This window comes from Ylistrum balloti, unplaced genomic scaffold, assembly GCF_031769215.1.
Source record: "Ylistrum balloti isolate Yb309-2 unplaced genomic scaffold, AGI_CSIRO_Ybal_v1 Utg369664, whole genome shotgun sequence".
Classification (NCBI taxonomy): Eukaryota; Metazoa; Mollusca; class Bivalvia; order Pectinida; family Pectinidae; genus Ylistrum; species Ylistrum balloti.
This window is the reverse complement of record NW_026781913.1, coordinates 44,558-66,961: the sequence shown is the minus strand read 5'-3', so window position 1 is coordinate 66,961 and position 22,404 is coordinate 44,558. Positions and strand designations below refer to the sequence as shown.

At 33.6% G+C, this 22,404-nt stretch overlaps 1 protein-coding gene across 1 annotated transcript; it reads right to left on the bottom strand.

Moving 5' to 3' along the window:
• Positions 1 to 1,468: 1,468 nt before the first annotated feature.
• Positions 1,469 to 21,890, bottom strand: LOC132559834 (AFG3-like protein 2). Its single transcript, XM_060224465.1, has 18 exons — positions 21,722 to 21,890; positions 18,904 to 19,063; positions 15,172 to 15,370; positions 14,521 to 14,650; positions 13,711 to 13,770; positions 12,305 to 12,447; positions 11,539 to 11,596; positions 10,433 to 10,536; positions 9,781 to 10,021; positions 9,189 to 9,342; positions 7,454 to 7,583; positions 6,619 to 6,716; positions 6,373 to 6,483; positions 5,921 to 6,036; positions 5,555 to 5,635; positions 5,026 to 5,145; positions 3,699 to 3,884; positions 1,469 to 3,014 (listed from the first exon to the last, which is right to left on the bottom strand). Exons 1-18 carry the CDS (start codon positions 21,803 to 21,805, stop codon positions 2,802 to 2,804), a joined length of 2,388 nt encoding a protein of 795 aa, XP_060080448.1. The 5' UTR covers positions 21,806 to 21,890; the 3' UTR covers positions 1,469 to 2,801.
• Between the last annotated feature and the right edge of the window lie 514 nt (positions 21,891 to 22,404).

Here is a 22,404-nt window from a genome sequence, read left to right as displayed (position 1 = left end):
GATACTATGGTGTAAATGTGAACCAAATCTGCCCAGGAGTTCTGAAGATATGAAATTTATTGTTATTTAGAACCGGGCGGGATGCTTCAGGACGCATGTACACGAGTAAAAAGCAAAACTTTGCCACTCCCCCAACCCCCTCAAAAAAGGCAAGAGCCTAAACAAGTATTTGTTCTTACCAATGGCACGTTGTTTTACAAGTACTTTAAACAATACCATAAAGAAATGTTATATCTGCTATGTGTTACGTTTTCATTGTTGTTTTTCCACTAACTTCTACAAGAAACCAGTACTGATGTCCATGTACATGTCGTTCACAACTAGATAACACAGCAAGCTATGAGGCACTGGTTCGTGTTTGCAGAAAGTATTTTGTATCTAACTATTTTAAATTTCCACTGTGTGGTCATGCGTTTTCAGACAAATTTCTATTACTTGTAGTATGCTCTCTTGCTGTATAAGTATTTATCTTGATATTGACGAATACAAAACTACAAAGAAAATACCAGTGTTATGTTCAGCATTAAATAGCTGACCCTTCTTTACACCCACAATTCTGTGAAGTCCCAGTACAGGGATGTGGGCTTATTATGTTGAGATATACTTTAAAACCCTCGTTAGTCCAGAATAACTGCTTTGTCTGTACACTGGCAAGTTATAGAACTTCAAAGTTTTTTCTCGATCTAGAATTGCTTTGTGTAAAACATTATTGTTGAAAATAATTTCTCTTTCGTGTTTTCATGATCGTTCTTAATACAGAGACAACTCTATTATTTAGGATGAAAACTTTTTTGGTTTTCAGTGAATACTTCTAAAGAATTACTGTTTTTGTGTAAAGGATTGCTTTAACATCAAAGTTTTTCATTTTCATTTCTAAATTTTCTTTATCAAAACAGTTTCTTTTTCTTGTCAAGCAAAAAAACCTTTAGCTGCAATGATTGCTTAAGTCTACTACAATGTGGATGAAACGGACGTTTTGTCTTTACAAATCACTACTTTTGAACCCTTTCTTGTTGAAATTAAATAAAGTAGTTTAAAAGTTCCTATTTTGGCAATATTCCAAAACTATTTTGTGATAAAAGACATCTTCGTTTCTAACCCCATCTGGACAGGTGTATCAAAGTATGACGTCACGTCAACAACAAAAGCATTAAGACAAAGATACAGAAGTAATCGTTCACTCCCTTGTTGGCGAGATACCGAGATTTCAACTCTCACGAAAGATTATAAAGTTGCAAACACTTGGCAAGTTTCTTGTTTGCCAACTTATCAATCATCCTGTCACATTGAGATTCCCCAACCTCACCTTCAAGAGGGTAAAAGGTTTTGTTGTACCATACTGAAGGCATCATCAGTTCTTTCAATTTCATATTTAAAGTCAGATATATATGAAGTGGTGTTGTTTGGACAGTGAAATTTCATTTTAAATTCACTGTTCCAGGTAAGTAAAACATCATCAATTACAAAACAAATCCTGATCATTTATTATTTGCAGTAACTGAGCAAATCACACATAAGTTAATACTGCTATCAGCATGACAAGGCTCTGTTGTCACAGAACAACACTCTGTCACATCATTATCTCTTACCAACATCAAGTTGTATGCTCTACAGCTGTGAGCAATTTGTCTGTATATCAGCAAATGGTTAAGCTAAGTTAGGGTAGGGATACAGGCTGTTGGTAGTTTTACCACAAAGTGGACATCGATTACTTCTAATTGAGGATGACCATTCCAATTTTTAATGTTGTGCTTGCGACACTAAATGTTTTCAAACAATATAAATAAACAGTTGTTAGTCTATATGGGGAAACATTCACTCATGAAATATCTGTTTTCAACCAGTATTCAAATTCAAAAATATATATTTCAGCTTTAACTTGAAACTTCAATCACCATTTCATTTTCACCTTAATTAAAGTGTGAAAGCTAAACTGTATCAGAAGTTTCCCTGATTATAGAATAACAATGATTACTAAATCAGATAATTAGTTCTGACCAGTTTCCTTTAGGAAGACAATTCAAGTGTTCAACATTCAAGCTGATGGCTAATTACTAATCTGTTTGTTTCCACAAAAATTTAAGTCATGTTAAGTATTGGGTAAATACCCCTTATTCAAAAAACAACTTTGTCAAATGCTGCTGATGCCTGTTTGAATTGAAATAAATGGGACTAGCTGTGGGGCAAGATTATTATCAATGTTCCTCATAACAGGGGGCATAACTCCAGTACAAATCACAACACCATAATCAATGCTATAGGTACACATCCACATGTGATGTTGCTGTTCATTTCCTGGGAAATCATATCTCAAAACCGAGGCATCAGCCGTCCGATTTCAATCCAATGTACATACAGTACTGAAACATCACAACCTAATGACAGGTAAAGTGGAAAAAAAAAACAAAATCATTTACATAATCAGCTGTGAATTGTGTTACCTGGACAATACACTTTTGTGTTACCTGGATAACACACTTTTGTGTTACCTGGATAACACACTTTTGTGTTACCTGGACAACACACTTTTGTGTTATCTGTAAAACTGACCTTCTTCTCCTCAAATCAATATTTAAGCAAATAATTTATCTTAGGAAGTAACATTTCATATTTCACATAGAAGTTCAACATTTATTATCAAACATGAAACACCAGATCACTACAATGATAACAAGTCACAGACTAGTAAAATAATGATTCAGTAAATATATTGCTTCTCTGTCTTCATCAAACTCATACAAATACTTTAGTGATAATTAAATCTGTCCACAGTTCTCACAACTAGCTTTGTCATGTTTTCATTATACAGCAGGTTCTGGTAGTGGTTTGTCTGTTGTTTGACGAGTCTTATTCCAGCTTTCAAGTCCTTTAGGTAGTACTGTATCTTCCTCCATCGAACCAGTACCCTCCACAAACTCTTCATAAGTTGATTTTTCTGCAAATGGTCTCTTTCCCAAAATAGACTCCATATCTGCCTTGTCGATCTTTTCTTTTTCTAGCAACAATTTGGCAACCTAGAAATAACAATGATATAAATATCACCAATACATAAGCTATGTTAGTGAAAATTGGAAATGGGCAAATAAGATTTTGTTCCCTGATCTAGCCACATTGTCTGACTCAGGTGTCATATCCTTTGTTTACACAGCATCAAATTTCCTTCTAAAATGACAAGATCTGATAAAGGTCTCCTATTTAGCACCATCAGCTTCCTCGGGAGGGGGAGGGGGGAGTTCATTTGCCCTAGGTTTACACATCATCAAACCTCAATTCTTGTCTGATAAAAAGCTTGGAGGCCTTCTGTAGACCAAGTTCCTTACACTGGTATTGGCTAGTAACTTGCAGGAATCAGACCATATTACTTACGATAAACTATAAATGTACATACTATTATTATCCTTGTTAATTTGTGACAATTAATATTCACTAAGAGTTGACTTACCGTAATATTGTAGATGCTTATATTTTGCTATATCTTTCTTGCCCTATATATCCTTATCATTTTTTACATTCAAACCATGTTCCCAATGTCTCAGAGATTCTTTATAAAGATAGAGAAAATCTCTTCACCCACACTGAATATGTAGAATATTGAAGAAAACAACCCTTTGTTCAAGAACAAACACATTTTACATCATCAGATAAAAGTTTGGAGTGTACATCAATACTTACTAGTCTTGTTGTCTTTGTTTACTTACCTTGTCTATTAGATCCTTTTTCTCAGTCAATAGTTCCATGGTCCTATCATAACACTTAGCCACAAGGTCTCGGACTTCTTCATCAATCATCATTGCTGTTTTTTCACTGTATGGCTTCTGGAATGATTGCTGCTCCTGCTCAAAGGCTACCTGTCCAATCTTATCACTCATACCGAGCAGTGTCACCTACAGAAACATGAGTCCTCTCATAATGTTTCACAGAATATTTAAAAAATCACTTCATAAACCTTTACTGGTGTTTAATTTGAAAACAATTACTAATAATATATTCAGTTTAATTGTGGGTTACCATTTCCCAATAGTTCAGTCAGGATTGTGAATTTCCCAGACATCAGCTTACAGATTTACCATGGGACCATTGTAGATCTACCTGAATGATAAGTCAATACTGCAAAAGTTGTGTTTCACTTTTTCAGGCATTGCCTCCATCTTCAGACAATTCATTTCATACACATATATGTAAGTCATTTAGAAACCTTAATCAATTTCAATTAATTTTTTAAGATTTACCAGGTAACCCATAATCCAAATAAAAAATTATTATCAAGTGTTCAAATCAAGAAAAAAAATCCTGATAGAAAGAAGATGCCTTATGCTGAATGAATTTACATGACACTATTTCATATGCTAATGGCGGCCAATATATATCAGTTATTTCTACCTGTAAATACCAAACCAGGGTAAAAAATACTGATAGCACAAAATTGAATCCCCAGAAAATAATTTTCTTTCTTGGAAGAAAAAAATGGTTCGGATGTACTACTGTTTATTCCAGCTTCATGTTTTAGAGCCATATAACAAAACATTCTGCTTTTTATCCTCTAGCTATGAATTCTATATTTGCTGGTTTTATCACCCCTGATCAGCCAGGGTCATTTGGCAGCTGGATATACTTGTAGTAGCTGGTGGCTACTTCACTGAATGATATACGAGATAATCATTGATACCATTTAGAGCAATAAGGGTAAAGTGTCTCTCCCACAGACACAATCACAATCATAGGCCAGTCTGTTTGTCAGCTTCCTAACACAAACTGCCACAGAAAGTGTAAATTGAACTAAGCACCTGAGTTATATTGGCCAATTTTCCAACTGACTAAGATATTGAGGTCCATATAACATAGGACACAGTTCTAGCTACAACATAGTGTGTTCTCATGTCTAATAGTTGTGTCACAATATTCTTTTACCCTTCCTTTGCTACATATTATATAACCTAGTTGCAACAACCTTTAAAGAGAATCTAAAATCCTGTTTCTGACAAAAAAATTATATATTGACTTGAAAGGCTATGGTTAGAAACTTACTTGAGAATAGGCCAATTTGGTCACTTTTTGAAGATCATCTTGGGCACCAGATGTAATCTTATCAAAGAAGATTTTCTCCGAAACTCTTCCACCAAGTAATGTACACATTCTGTCAATCATCTAAAGAACAAAATTTCAGAGCAATAAGACAACGTCCATGTCCAGATCAAGGACAAGTTCATTAAATCTTTAAACAAATCTAGACATATTGTAATCATTATTTTAATTATAAATAATAAACACTAAATTAAACCAACAATCTTTTATATACAATTACTTTTTGAGAATTTCTTGATCAAAATGAAATCTATTAGGTTGATCACTACAAGTTCATTTTGATATGTATAATGGGATATCTATCCATGAGAAAATATTTTCATTAGCCAAATAAGGAATGATGACAAATTAATTTCAGTCTTTAAATTGATGTTTTCATTAGCCAAATAAGGAATGATGGAAAATTAATTTCAGTCTTTAAATTGGTGTTAATCACTACATTGATGTTTAAAGATCTGGGTAAGTGACTCACCTGTTCCTGTGTCATTAGGTAGTGCTCCTGGGGTAAGTACATAGCATAACCTAATCCCTTTCCTCTGGGTATAATGGATACCTTCAATGAAACCAGCAGATGTCAATGTTAAGCAGCAGACAGTCAGTTTCAGAAGACGTATTTATGAAACCTATCCTACTTTTTTCTTTCTTTTTCATTACCCAGGTTTACCACTTTGGAGTAATATATTTTTAAGGAGTTCAAATTTTGTGGTTGTTAACAAAAATACATGTTCATTATCATATGACTTTATGTATAAATTGTACACATGAAATCTTTAAGTGACTAAATAAAATGTACATCATAAAATTCTACACCCCTTTCCCAGCAAAAGTTGATGTGTACCTTCAGAAGGGGGTCACCATGTTCCAGGAACCACCCAGCTATAGCATGACCTGCTTCATGGTACGCTACTGTCTTCTTCTCCTCCGGCTGTAGAACTTGTGTTTTCTTTTCCAAACCTTAAATTGGATTTACTTTTATCGTAGGTTTTTCTTAATTACTGTTACCAAAACAGTACTGGTAATGATAAAGATATGTGTCATGAGGCAGTAATTAAGAAAATGGTAACCCAAAAACAATTTAGAGTAAAAAGAAAATTCCAACATCAATTTAAACAATAAATCATGACAATATTGGGTACATCAATCCTGGCAATCAGTTTTATCTTACACGACTTTGAATCAAATTTTCAGCTATTTTTTTTTCTGATCACAGTATGTATTACATGGTGTAACAGTGTTTGAACAATTGAAAAGGGTAATACAGCTGTTAACAGTAGTGTTTGATAGTGTTACCTCCGACTACTCGTTCTATGGCTTGTTCAAAGTGGTTGGCCATGACAGATTCATTGAGGTCCCGAGCAGCTATAAGCGCCGATTCATTACAAACATTGGCAATGTCAGCACCTGTAAACAGAAGAAACGTGATCAGTTCAGCTCAAATAATGTACCTTTATACATGATGTAGAGCATGGTGATGATGAGATATTTCACTCCTAAATTACGGGATTATCTAAAAGATTATTATCTACTTTAACTTACCAGAAAAACCTGGAGTAAGTGCTGCCAACTTTTTGGCCATTTCATCCTTCTCAAGTTCTGTTTTTATACTTCCAAGATGAACTTTAAATATATTTGCTCTGCAAACAAACAAGATAATTAAAAAAATACCAGTAAGTTATATTTTCTCTATATTATATGTCTGATAAAAATTGTATCAAGGAAATAATCAAACACCTACCAGTAGTCAGCTGTGTTAGTGTAAGTAAATCTTTTATAAGTAAGATTAATATTTTCTCTTTTCCTTTAAATAAATTTTCTATATAATTCAGAATGAATCATTGGAGTTCAAAATTCTTATGATTGTATTTGAAATTGTTTTTTAAACGGAAAATGTTGTCAACCTTATGACTTGCAATGTGCAAAATTAGCAGTAAAAGGCTTAAGGTGACCCTAACTTGCCAATCCCTTAAAAAGCATGCATTATTGAGAATGGGTACTGGATGAGAACAGGCCAGTGACCAGTATTTGTAAATTCCAGAGTGGCTTAATGTGACTATCTTTATGATCCAATCATTCTTATGAAGATCAAAATATAGCATAAACAGCTGAGACCTATACTGAACACATTCCTTAAGTTTCAAGGAGCTAAGGTCCTTTCTATATTTTCTCAGGAATGGCATAAACAGGAAGCTGTTTATAGGACAAACAGTTAGACCAACCATGGATGAAAAAATATTTGAAAAGCTGGTTAAATCAACCATCATAAGATGTCAGACTGAAAAGGCAGGCTCACTTTTATTTCTTTTACATACTGCAGTGATTTCATTTCAAATATCTATACATCTATATGTGTATGAAAACCTTAGATATTCACCTTCCCTTAATGTCTGGTAGTGGTATATAAATCTGTCGGTCAAATCTACCAGCTCGTAGTAAGGCAGGATCTAGGACGTCTATTCGGTTGGTCGCAGCCAAGACCACTACCCCGGTCTGTGAACTGAAACCTGAAAGCAGGACCAGGAAATCGCTACATTTAGAAACACAAAAAGTGCAAGCAAGTTTGTATTGTTTGGTTGACAACCTCATTGCTGTAATTTTTACAATATTGTTATCTTGCTGCTTTAATCATTAAATATAATGTTGATCATAACTCATATACATACTCTTTACACAAGCCAAGAGTTTATTATACAATACACCACTTCCTAGCCCCGATCTCTCTGACACAGATTTACTTTAATCAAGCCAAGAGTTTATTATACAATACACCACTTCCTAGCCCCGATCTCTCTGACATAGATTTACTTTAATCAAGCCAAGAGTTTATTATACAATCCACCACTTCCTACCCCCGATCTCTCTGACACAGATTTACTTTAATTAAGCCAAGTTATTATACAATCCACCACTTCCTACCCCCGATCTCTCTGACACAGATTTACTTTAATTAAGCCAAGAGTTTATTATACAATCCACCACTTCCTAGCCCCGATCTCTCTGACACAGATTTACTTTAATTAAGCCAAGAGTTTATTTTACAATCCACCACTTCCTACCCCCGATCTCTCTGACACAGATTTACTTTAATTAAGCCAAGAGTTTATTATACAAACCACCACTTCCTAGCCCCGATCTCTCTGACACAGATTTACTTTAATTAAGCCAAGAGTTTATTATACAATCCACCACTTCCTAGCCCCGATCTCTCTGACACAGATTTACTTTGATTAAGCCAAGAGTTTATTTTACAATCCACCACTTCCTACCCCCGATCTCTCTGACACAGATTTACTTTAATTAAGCCAAGAGTTTATTTTACAATCCACCACTTCCTACCCCCGATCTCTCTGACACAGATTTACTTTAATTAAGCCAAGAGTTTATTTTACACCACTTCCTACCACTCTCTGACATAGATTTACTTTAATCAAGCCAAGAGTTTATTATACAATCCACCACTTCCTAGCCCCGATCTCTCTGACACAGATTTACTTTAATCAAGCCAAGAGTTTATTATACAATACACCACTTCCTAGCCCCGATCTCTCTGACACAGATTTACTTTAATTAAGCCAAGAGTTTATTTTACAATCCACCACTTCCTAGCCCCGATCTCTCTGACACAGATTTACTTTAATCAAGCCAAGAGTTTATTATACAATACACCACTTCCTAGCCCCGATCTCTCTGACACAGATTTACTTTAATCAAGCCAAGAGTTTATTATACAATCCACCACTTCCTACCCCCGATCTCTCTGACACAGATTTACTTTAATCAAGCCAAGAGTTTATTATACAATACACCACTTCCTACCCCCGATCTCTCTGACACAGATTTACTTTAAGTCTACAGAAACATAAGTTCAAACCAAAGTAATATGGATTCCTATTTTTTCTTTATACCTATTTTTTCTTTATACCTATTTTTTCTTTATACCTATTTTTCCAGAATTGTAGTATTTCAGAGAATTTGGATATTCATATTAAACTAGATCAACTGGAAACATTTCTACATTACTGATACAGAGTAATTCATATCACACTATCTAGAAGTATATTATAAATGAAGTGATATTCTATAAAATGTGTGTATGTCTGATTTCATACCGTCAAGTTCCACAAGGAATTGGTTGAGTGTATTTTCCTGTTCACTGTTGCCTCCGAAATTTGACCTGCCTCTTTTTCGTCCGACTGCATCAATCTCATCTATAAACAGGATACAGGGTGCATTTTTTCTGGCCTCCTTGAACATGTCTCGTACCTTTAGAGATTACAAGGAAGGAATTTTAAGAATGCACAGAATTGTTACGAGACAAAGATCTAAGGTTTGATGCACAAGAACCAGAAAAAGCATTGAATGTTATACCAGATCAGTTCCAATGAGAAACATGGAATACTGTGTCCTACAAAGTCATTCCGCTGTATTCTGTACATGTCAGATTTCAATAACAGATTTGAATTTTTATTGAAACACTTATCTTAGGCTTTCGTAGGGATTCAAAATACTCGTTTCATGACACAAAGGATGCAATTTTCCATCTTCAATATTAATGTGACCATATCTCCTTTTCTAACTAATATTTCAGAAATTCAGCATTATAAAAAATGACATAAAAAAATAATAGCACCTCTCCAAATATAAATTTATAATCAGATAGCCAAATTATCAATTAGTGTGGTCTTTTTAAGTGACAATTACCCGAGCAGGACCAACTCCGACAAACATTTCCAAGAACTCTGATCCAGACACAGAGATGAAGGGGACATTTGCCTCTCCAGCTGTTGCCTTAGCCAGAAGTGTTTTTCCTGTTCCTGGAGGTCCAGTAAGCATGGCTCCCTTAGGGATTTTGGCACCAAGTTTAAGGTATTGATCCTTGTTCTTGAGGAAGTTTACAAATTCCATGATTTCTAATTTTGCCTCTTCACATCCAGCCACATCACTAAGTACAGAATCACAATATTCATAAATATGCTACACATATACTGAATACACTATTCAAGATGTTACATCAACTAATAAGGTTGTTTTACTGCTGCAATACAATGTAACACTAATACAAATGCAAAAACCACCCAGAAATGTTTTAAGACTGAGTTCTGAATTAATGGAGAAGGAGATCCCAATTGGGATCTTGTGCTAATCATTGCCTTATCTTAATAAGTTTTTTATTAAGTTGCCATACTGTTCCAGTTAATTTAACATTCCCATATACATCATCTACACACAGATTTCTTTCAAACTTTGCAGTTTATAGTACTACAAAGGGTAACTTGAAATAAACACTTTAATTTTCATCTTTTACATTAAAAAGGTTTACAGGGCCCATTCTCATACTTCATTTTATACTGACCTGAATCTAACTACAACATTTGAGTTTGGCTTGAAGACCTTAGCTGTGGATTTTCCATATCCAAATGGTCCCCCAACACCTCCTTTCCCTCCCATTCCAGATCTCTGTAAAAAAAAGTCCACCTTAAGATGTGATGTCAAAAGACAAATACAATGAAAGTCCATCAAATTTAAGAAATATTCATGGATTATACCCTACTATCTGAACTTTCAAAACTAACTTTAATCAGACTACAGCATGAAAGTCTGGTCATTGTCACTTCCAAATTCCAAGATGTGTCATTACTGCAGTTGTGTAAACAAAAAATGAATTAAGCTGTAAATGTGTGAAAATGAAGTGTGCTTGTTGATTATAATAGTTAGTGTTCACTGGTCATTGCTTTTTACAATCACTGAGAAATCTGACACCCTCAGAAATCTGACCATGATGTTTACTGTGAGTGTCAGATTGCCAGGTTTTACTGTATATTGCACTCATTAAGCTGTCAGAGCTAACACTAGCTATTCAGAGATAGAAGTTATCATACTGCAAAAAAACTGGCTTCAAAGTCTTCCATTAAACACTACAGGGTTTGTAAGTGATTTTCCACCATGTAACATGCAATTATATTGGCAAAAATTACGTTCAGGAAGTAATGCATTGTTAAATTCAGAATTTCTACTTTTTCAGTCAAATATATGTATTTATTATTTTTTATCAAACTCAAGATGAAGGATGTATATGTTAAGTAAATGGAATAAGAGAAAGATTATGTTGTGATGCTTGTATAGAGTATATATGTGCTGTGAACTATGTTTAACTTTATGGATGTTTGTGCTCACTGGGACGAAAGACAGCCTTCTGTGTGTAGACATTGTTTGTATACAGACTCAAGGGCTTCAAACTTTACAGATCTCTTATGAATTAAGTTCTGCGGCATTGAAATATATTTCTTTTTATTAGGAAAATACAATGATCACTTATCTTAAACAAGAAAGGCCTTACTTCATTTCTATTCCATCATAATGTTTGATGTCCTTAATATCTAAGACATGTCCTGGAGATGATTTTAAACTATTTGTATAACGACCCATTATTCCATACTTTTTCACTGGAGGTGTACTTACACGCATCATATAAATAGTTCCTCCAATCAACATTAAGAAGTACACGCCCATTAGAACGCTGAAAAAAAGAAATGGAAATAAATTTACACAAACTAGTTAGAGATAAAACGTATCAATACAAATCTGTTCTTTCTTTACTGATGTTTTCTGTCCTAAATTATATCGGAAAAGTGTATCTCATGTTATAAATCATAGATTATGATCATTCAACTAAGTCATTTGAGCATTTTAACTGCTAAGACCCTTGATTCTAATCTTAAAATCTGTAAGCCGAATATCATGATGCTAGGCCTTTCTGTAAATCAGAAGTCATATATATGAACATTTTAACTAATGTGGACTTGAATATGGGTCAATGTCATTTTAAAGGTTAAACTTTGTTTGACTTCATCCAAGGAACCTTCGAGCGATATATCATAATTCTAATTTGGGTTAAACAGAATAAGTCGTTCCAGTGATTGAAACACTTTTATCCATCTCAGACAATATCACATTTAATAAGAGTCATTTATTTTCTAAAGGAACCTATTAGCTGAACATCATGATTATAGCTCTTTTGCTTGATCACAGGAAGTGAGTGTTTTATGGAAAATTGACCCCTGTGACCTTGTCATTTCTTTTCATAAACTTCTTCAGGTTTCATCAAAGGAAGCTACCAAGACAAATAATTTGATCAAATTGAAGTAATTTAAAGGAAAAATGTCTATGTTGGATGGACAAATCACCACAGCATGACCAGAGGGAAGATAACTGAATATTATCTTACCTGACTAAACTCATTTCTGATTTCTCTTTGTAAGTCACATCCAAAAAGTTGGCTTTATCTATCTGTAATTCTTCTTGGGTAGTCTGTAATGCTCTCTCAAATGTATCAACACTTCCTATTCTGAACTGTACATTCCTTTCCATCTAAAAAGTTAAAATAAAAACAGAATTGGTCTTTTTCCTTATTTTTCAATAACAGTAAAAACATGAGAAAAAAATAGTAATTATTGGCAAACAATTTTACGAGCATTTCACATATATTCAACTCTGACATAAAGGACAATCATTTCCACAAACTTGATAGCCAACCTTTCAAGCAATTTATATCACATGTCTAGACTGTAGACTCTACAGCTTCAACTTATTTGTTTATGAAATCTAAGAGCTGAAAGTTTACATTTGATGCAATATTTTCTTTTTACTATCAATAGCAACTGAGTGCAATATGAAAATGACCAAATATCATCACCCCGTACCTCTTGGCAACTGAAAAGAAGCCATTACAATATTTAAACAAAACTGACCCCTGTGACATGGAAGGCAGGTCAAGGTCATTCTTTTTTTTCAAACCTGATAGCTTACAACTAAGACATCTTGCAAAATATTGAAATTCTCAATTTTGTGTTCAAGAAAAGAAGTTTTTCAATTTTTAACTTCGACCCCTGTCGAGAACCCAAAGTTGAATTTTATTAATACATTCAATAGCAATTTATTACATTATGCTAATAACATAATTTCATCACATTGTGCTTCAAAGTTATTGAGAAAATACCATTTAAAGATTTTGACATATCTTGAAAGAGGGTCAAGGGTATTTATATTATCAAACTTGACAGCAAATGATCAGAGCTTTCTAAATATGAAATAAAAAGACTCTAGAGCTTCTCCAAATTGACCTGAAGTTTTTTAAAGTTTGTTACTCGAAATTAGCAATTTTCAAATTGACCTCTATCGAGAACCAGAAGCTGACTTTTAGACAAGATTTTATAAATACTTTCAAAAGCATTTGATCACAGCATGCAGCATGAAGAATACTTCAATTTCCAGTGTTCTCTAAACCAACATATTAGAACATCTATCACATACACAAGTTATAATTGAATACCAGTAAATTGGATGCCTTAAGTCTTATCAATATACTAAAATCTGAGGATACTAAAGTCACACATGCTTCTTGCTCATTCATGAATCAGTCTTCAGGACTGAGGAACGTGGACTAGCTGAAAGTATATGTATACTCTCATAGTGTTGCTCATGTAATATTTCTTACTTGAATCTGTTCTTTAATTTTACCGTAATTATAAAAGAGGAATATCAAAACATTGAATTGTACAATTTTCGTAGCATCCATTCCAAAATTTCTGTTATGTATCAAGTTAAATGTTAATCTCAATGTCATCTACTTACCACTCCTGGTTTGAAATTGACTGTCACTACTTGTTTGTTAACAACAGTTAGGCTTTCCACCTGATCAAACAAATACAATCATTTTGAGTATTTTTATCAAATTTCAAAAGAGTCAAGATGGTTTGTTTGGAAATTAACTAGCATCTGCTAAATAATCCCACCATGTGTTTAGTCTTATCGTCTCCATTGTATATCTTTTGCTATCAGACATTTATCATAAATAACAAGGATAAATTTACCTTATAAACAAATCATTTACATAGAGTAGTTAATGAAATGAAAAAGAAGATATCTGAAAACTTTGACCTTTGATTTACATTTAAAGCATGTAAACTATAGTAAATCTATCCCCTCCCCGTGGGAAAACGTGATTCACCAGGACCTTGAAATTCACACTTACATGGTTAAGCATCTAAAGACACATACATCCATGAAGAGCATTAAATCCTACAATATCAGGGTGTCTAGAAGAAGATTTTGAAATTTGAATCAATTTTATCCCTTTTGACCCTACCAATTAGCCCCTGAGAGAGGGGTGTCAGACTGGATCAATATTTCCATACAAACAAGCCATCATCCTTTACTCATAATTGTAACTAACTTTTAAATATTTCTAATAGAAATTAAACAAATTATGCTCAAAAACGTGCTTTTCCTAACTATAGTCAACTTTGCCCCCTTCCCAAGGAGAATTGCGGGACCCCTGGGCCATGAAATTTCTCTCTCTGGTGTAATGGGACTGGACTTGTCTGAGAAAACCTACAAAAATCACTCCTATACAAGAGCAGTACATAGTCTCAATATCCTTACCATTCCTTTTTTGAGGAAATCATTGACAAATTCCTTGTAGGAGATTTCTTTGTTCTGCTGCCCCGTCATAACCAACAAGGCAGCAAAGGCGACCACACTAAAGATCACTGCTGCATTCCTCAGATCTTTTCTGATAAATCAAAAGAGATAGAATTAATTTTTTAGGACATAATCAACTGCCACACCAATTTCAGAAAATTCAGTCAGATTGGTAAAAATGTTAAATCAAGAATACATATCTTGGTAAGTTAATCAAAAACAGATTTAAGATTGTAGGAAAACTGTTGGTAAACTAATTAACAAACAACATTCATTGTAAAATTTATTATTCAAGTTGCAGGAACATAATATTACATGTACCAGCATAATTTTTTTGTAGTTTTTCTTTCAGAACAGGAATTTGACATTTTTTCTTCAAAATTTAAGATGATTGTGACTGGACTTGTCTGAGAAAACCTACAAAAATCACTCCTATATAAGAGCAGTACATAATTTCAATATCCTTACCAATAAGCAAGAAAAACCTTTAAAATGCATAAAAATCTTCAGATAGCAACTATAGTAAGTAATCTATTTGTTATTACATAGTCTAGAAAGTCCAGAAGTGTTATACACATGTACATGTATATATATGTGATAGCATTTACTCACTGATCTCCTGATTGTCCTGATTGCTTTTCAAAATTATCAGTTGCATTCTTAAAGGCTGTTTTCATGTCCTGCCATGGGTCGTTCGGAGGTCCCCATTTCGGTTCATTTTCTTCTTCCTTAGGTTTTTCATTTTTAAGCTTTTCCTGAAGTGGATCCTTCATCTTCTCTTCTTGTTGACTGTTTGCTTCTTTCTTTGGCTCTGAAATAAAAATAATTAGAATATTAAAAAAGGTTAAAAAAAAAATTTATTCTGATTCAATAAGACTTTTAAGGTATGAGTTTCCTTTTTAAGATGCCATTAATATTATCACAAAAATATAATCTAGTTTAGAAGATCAATGCTACAACAATACAAATTCACTATAAGTATGAATGAAACAGAAATTAGATATTCAATGAGTATAATACACAATATTTTTACTCTACACGGCAAAGAAGAATATACAAAATGTAATTAAGGTGGTAAAGACTAAATTGGTCCAAAACACATTTATTTGAAAACGAATCAGTGGATTCAGGAAGGAGGTAAAGAATTCTATAAATTGGTGTACGTAATACAATGATCAAATAAGAGTATTAGTGAAACCAATGAATGCTTCCTGTAAATGACAAGATTTCCACAAAGGGCCATACTTCTGTAATTAAGGGGTCGCAGGCCCTGGTATACTGCACTTTCTCCTAATATGACCAATGTATACACCAAGTTTCATGATCCTAGTTTTAATGCAAGTAAAGTTATGCTCATGACACAAAAGTTTAACAAAGGGCAATAACTCTGTACGGAGGGGTCATGGCCCAGACTTTGCTACACTGCCCCTTGCATTTGTATAACTGATGTATATATCACGTTTCAATCTCCTGACACAAAATTTTAATAAATGACAATTACTCTTTGATTATGGGATTGCGGAACCTAACATTATTACAATACATACACATTGCTTTCATGTGATCTATGTTTACAATAAGTTCCATATCCAGCTTTAAATGCTAGCAAATTTATGTCCTGAACAAGAAATTTTAAAAGAAGGGCAATAACTCTGTAATTAAGAGGTTGTCTGACCTTATATTGGTACAATGTACATTGTCTTTGTATGATCAATGTATACGCCTGTTTCCTACTATAATTGAAGGGTCAAAAGCCCCGAGTTTAATACAATAAGCATTGTCTTAATATGATCAATATATCCACCAAGTTTCATTATCCTTGTTTAAATGCAAGCAATCCAAAGTTGAGTCCTAGTCAAAAAAATTGATAAAGGGGAAAAACTCTGTAATCAAAGAATTGCAGGTCCTGAATTTGGTACACTGCACATCATCTTTGTTTGACCAATGTATACACCAAGTTTCATGATCCCTGCTTAACTCTTGTCAAAGTAATGACTCTGATCATGAAAGGACAGACTGATGGACAAAACAATGACTATATGTTCTCCCAGAAAGACGACTGACAAGGTGGTAACTATATGCTCCCCCAAATAATAAGGTATTACATGTTATATACTGATAGTATCACACTCAGGTATTATATGTAATACACTGATAGTACCACACTCAGGTATTATATGTAATACACTGATAGTACCACACTCAGGTATTATATGTAATACACTGATAGTACCACACTCAGGTATTATATGTAATACACTGATAGTACCACACTCAGTTATTATATGTAATACACTGATAGTACCACACTCAGGTATTACATGTTATATACTGATAGTACCACACTCAGGTATTATATGTAATACACTGATAGTACCACACTCAGGTATTACATGTTATATACTGATAGTACCACACTCAGGTATTACATGTTATACACTGATAGTACCACACTCAGTTATTATATGTAATACACTGATAGTACCACACTCAGGTATTATATGTAATACACTGATAGTACCACACTCAGGTATTATATGTAATACACTGATAGTACCACACTCAGGTATTATATGTAATACACTGATAGTACCATACTCAGGTATTATATGTAATACACTGATAGTATCACACTCAGGTATTATATGTAATACACTGATAGTATCACACTCAGGTATTATATGTAATACACTGATAGTACCACACTCAAGTATTATATGTAATACACTGATAGTATCACACTCAGGTATTATATGTAATACACTGATAGTATCACACTCAGGTATTACATGTAATACACTGATAGTACCACACTCAGGTATTATATGTAATACACTGATAGTACCACACTCAGTTATTATATGTAATACACTGATAGTATCACACTCAGGTATTATATGTTATACACTGATAGTACCACACTCACTTATTATATGTTATACACTGATAGTACCACACTCAGGTATTACATGTTATATACTGATAGTACCACACTCAGTTATTATATGTAATACACTGATAGTATCACACTCAGTTATTATATGTAATACACTGATAGTATCACACTCAGGTATTATATGTAATACACTGATAGTATCACACTCAGGTATTATATGTAATACACTGATAGTACCACACTCAGGTATTACATGTTATATACTGATAGTACCACACTCAGGTATTATATGTAATACACTGATAGTATCACACTCAGTTATTATATGTAATACACTGATAGTATCACACTCAGGTATTACATGTAATACACTGATAGTACAATACTCACATGTTTCAAGTTGTACACCAAATTAAAGCATATGATCATATTAATTGTATATATATATTGTATATATTACAAACTAAGATATTACATAAACACTATATAATTATAATAACATATTTATGAGGTATTACATGTATTACACCAGATTTAACATAAACAATAATTCTCAGGGCTATTATAATTTTGGGCAAAGTCTAAAGTTAGAGTGCAGCAGATGAATTGAATGTTTATTGATCATTAAGATAATGTTGCAGTTTTTATCACTAGTTAACATATATCTAAACTGGTACAGATTGTCTCTCTAGAGCAGGTCATAGGACAGGAATCAAGGAAGAGGAGTGTACAACTCAGGGTTGGCTAGGATGGTAGCAAGAAAACTTTGAAACTGTGGACTATAATAACAAGAGTTCCTCAGAACTGTATTTGTTGTCTGCTTAAAGTGTCACTGTCATCCAGAAATTGAACTAAATGTGCAACGATCAACCATAAAGTTGTAACACCAAATTTCATTCCTATAACTTGAAGCATAAAGAGAAAACTGTGCAAAGCAATATTCCTGAGAAATTTTCTAATTCAAAGGGGCATAACTCAGCCAAGAAGGGTCACAGACAGCCAGGGATCAAACTTATATCTGTATCCTTGCAACAAGAAGCCATATACCAAATTTAATTTCGATAACTTAAAGCATAACCAAAGTAAGTCCAGAAAACAATATTCCCAGGAAATTTTTTAAGTTGAAAGGGGCATAACACTACCAAAGAGGGTCACAGACAGTTGAGAATCAAACTTAATCTGTACCCTTGCAGCAAAAAGTCATATGCCAAATTTCATTTTGATAACTCAAAAGGTATGGACATTGCTGACGCTGATCCCTAAGTGTGTGCCAGCTCTGCATGCAACACAAAAAGTGTTTTAATATCTTCAGACAAGTAACATCTTGTTGAAAATCTTTGTTAAAGATTTGACTTGTTGTATAAATATTACTTTGTAATCTGACCGTGACCTTGAATGTCCTCATATATGCTGCATGTTCTCTATTAAAAATCAAACCATTAATTTACCTTTTCCTGCCCTTTTCTTTTTAAGGAGCTCGTCAAACTTTTCAAATCCTTTTGGAGAATTTGAGGATGCTCTGAGAACTGTACAGCTGAAATGTCGTATCAGGGAATCCATATCCTTGGACTGTAGAACCTTAGACAGGAGAGTTATTTCCCTTTGTATCTACAACAGTAAATAAGTTAAGTTTAAAATTGAGAAATATATCACTTTTTTATTAAAGCATACCATACCGATCATTTCAACTGCTGAAAATGACAATGAAATTATTAGAATACTAGTCATTTTCACCGAGTTAGCCCTCTGACCAAATAATCAGATGTGAAGAAAGATCTACAGAGTATGTAAGAAGGAAAATTTTAAAACAGCAAAACTACCACCACAGTAGTGAGGTAATTCCATGTCAGATTAAACAGAAGTTGAAAATTTAGTTTGCATTGTAAAGGGAGCATGTTGAGGTGTAAATTTTGGTTGTGAAAAAAGAAATGTTTTCATATTGCTTGGTGACCCATCAGGGATCAAATTTCAAATCCAGTCTTTGGTGTTGTAGTCATCAAACTCAGAAAAAGTTGTAATATCTACAAGCTAAGTGTCAAAGACCATATTCAACAACAAAACAAATGTGAAAGATTCCTTGTATTTCAGATTTCCTAAATCTCAGCCTAAAAGTCACAATCTCAATTCCTTAACCATGCTGTGACTACTGTCTGTGTCTGCAATGTGGTAGTGTAACAACTGGTTTACCCATAAAATGTCATGATCAGTATACATAATGCAATAGGGTGGGCTGTCCTGGGTGCCTTCAGCAAGGCAGTGTGGTAGAACAAAAATTTAGCATCGCTTTCACACTAATAACTTACTTGTTGTTTACTTGTATTCACTACCTTATCCTGTCAAACAGCTCAGATTTTAATCTTCCAGCAAACAGTATTACAAATGCCACCATTTCGACTTCAGAAAATACAAATTAGTGTTGTTAATTTCATGAGCCAATCCAGCAGAGTTTTCAAAAGTGGGACTATCAACACCGTGCTAACAAAACATGAGAGTCCCTTTCCATTTTTGATAAGTCAAAATATCCGACTCATTCAGACTGTGTACTTGAATTTTTAAATCTGAGCTGTGACAGGATAACATAGGGAATAACATTGTTTCCATTATGATCAAATGAAATCTACAAACTATACCAGGCGAGGTGGTTACTTCTATAACTGCTGGTTTTTAGCAGAAATTTTTAAAAATCATTCCCAATAGAAAGGCATAAAATAGTGGTAAGATAGCATTTTTGTTATATGTGAAAGTAAATGACAAAGTGTCACACAACTGATCAAAATTAAACCCTCATTTGTGAAATTACAGGCAACTTTATATATTAATAAGCTATATTATCATTCACTTTTGTAGCCCTATATTTTCCATTAGACTTTGGCAAGTATGTGTGAGATGTGTCAGTCTTACTGTCAAAACCAAAACATGATATGATTGTTAAATTAATCAAAAACTTTTTGAAATATAGAACAAGTTTGAAATAAATAAGAATTATACTAAATTTATTTTCAAAATATGTCATAGTCTTGAGTCCAACTGTTTGAGTTTCACAACAAATATCACAGAATAGCATGATTATGTATAAAATGAATAATATGAAAATGTAATAAATTGTAACAAATATCGAAGTGCAATATACTTTATTGCATGAATTCTGTAAATATTTCTATTCTTTAGTTTTAGCTTTTGCTATATTAAGCTTAGTCATACATTTAAATGGTAAGTGACTATGCTTTTTTTCCAAGTTACAAAACAATAGCTTAAGGGTAAAATACAACTACTTTGATAGTATTGCAATAATCACTTTGCTTTCGCAATAGTAACCCTAGGGTTGCTAAATAATTGGCACATTAGTTTGGGATCCCTAAAAATAATTTTTCACAAGCTATGCTATGCTGATGAAATGTCACCGAACAAGTACATAAATGAATTCAAATGTGTCAATACTATATGATTGATTTAAAAGCTGATAAGTGAATACCAGTATTTTCTTGAAAAAAATATTTAAAGATATGATCTCAAATTCGCTCACCTGAAATTATTGACGTGTGTATCTGACATTAACTACACTCTGTTTCTGATCATATTACTAAATCACAAAGATGCTTGAGTCAGCTTAGTGTGACCCACAAGTACACATGTATTACATAAAATCATCATTTGATGAAAATCAAAATACATTCATGTTGCCAAAGTGGTGGCTATCTGTGTTGAGGTGTGCAAATTTTCTAAAGGGTTTGATTCGAGTGTTTTATTGTTTGGTCCTTTTCTTTCTCAAATGAGTCATATATCTCTTGGTCAACTTCTTTTTATGATATGGCTCGACAAAATGGCAGTTCCGAATTACATAACGGTTCGTGTTAAGATTTTTTGGCTCCAATAGTCACTCCTGGTTAAGAAAAAAGTATGTATCTCTCAAACCACTCACATATATCTCGAACGATATAGTGACTGTCACAAGTTTCTCGATATTTGTTCGTTTCGCTTTTCCGATCGAGTTACAAAACCAGTTATGAGTCTGAGTGTATTAACAGAGAAGGCTAGCACCTATGGGTGAACTGTACGGCAATCGGTAGATTGCACTGGACCAGTATATGAGCATGACTGAGGCGTATTAGTGTCAATACTGGAACATATTTATTCAGTATGTGTTCCATACTATTAAACAACATATATACAAAATTCACAGAAAGCTTTAAGGTCTAAATATCGGTTGACATTGCCAATATAAGAATTTTGTTCGCACCCTACGGACATCAGTTGCATCCACCTTACCTCTTTATTAGGGCTTCGTAATGATAACACTTTTCGAAGAAGAACATGCCCTTTACGGCCAACGGCCATATATCGATGGGACATTTTGACGTTCCAAATAAACACCGCTCGTGATTAAATGCTTGGACCAGGTTACATCAGACAGGCAAGACACCAACAAGGGCGCCTGTTATGAAAGTGCCGGAAGTGGATTATACGTTAGTTTCGCACTTTCTGCTTTTAGACATAATGGCTTCTTTATCATTTATACTCAGCTAAAATAGTATGAAATTCATTCTTATCCTTTTCTAAATCAACTCAAACAAAATGTTGTGAACTTATTTATTTCATATACCAGAAATTAATAAAGCCAGTAATGTTTTCGTACAAGAACTTCAACTGGTGTGAACTGGCGGAGGAAAATTGTACAAAGGCAGGTAATCCAGTCCTGCAGCCCTCAAGCCTACACCTTCATGTCATGCTTTTGGAATTCTTTAATTAACAGTGTTATATAATCACTTTCCCTGAATTGTTTACAATCAAGGTTTAATATTTTTTATTATTTTATTACTTTATTTACTTATCATGAATTCCATCAACCAAACTGCGCAATTACGAAGATATTCTTTATATCACAGGATAAGTTTATTCGGAGAAGTATTACAGAACACAGTCACTTCCCAGAGAAACGTGAAGTTATTTCT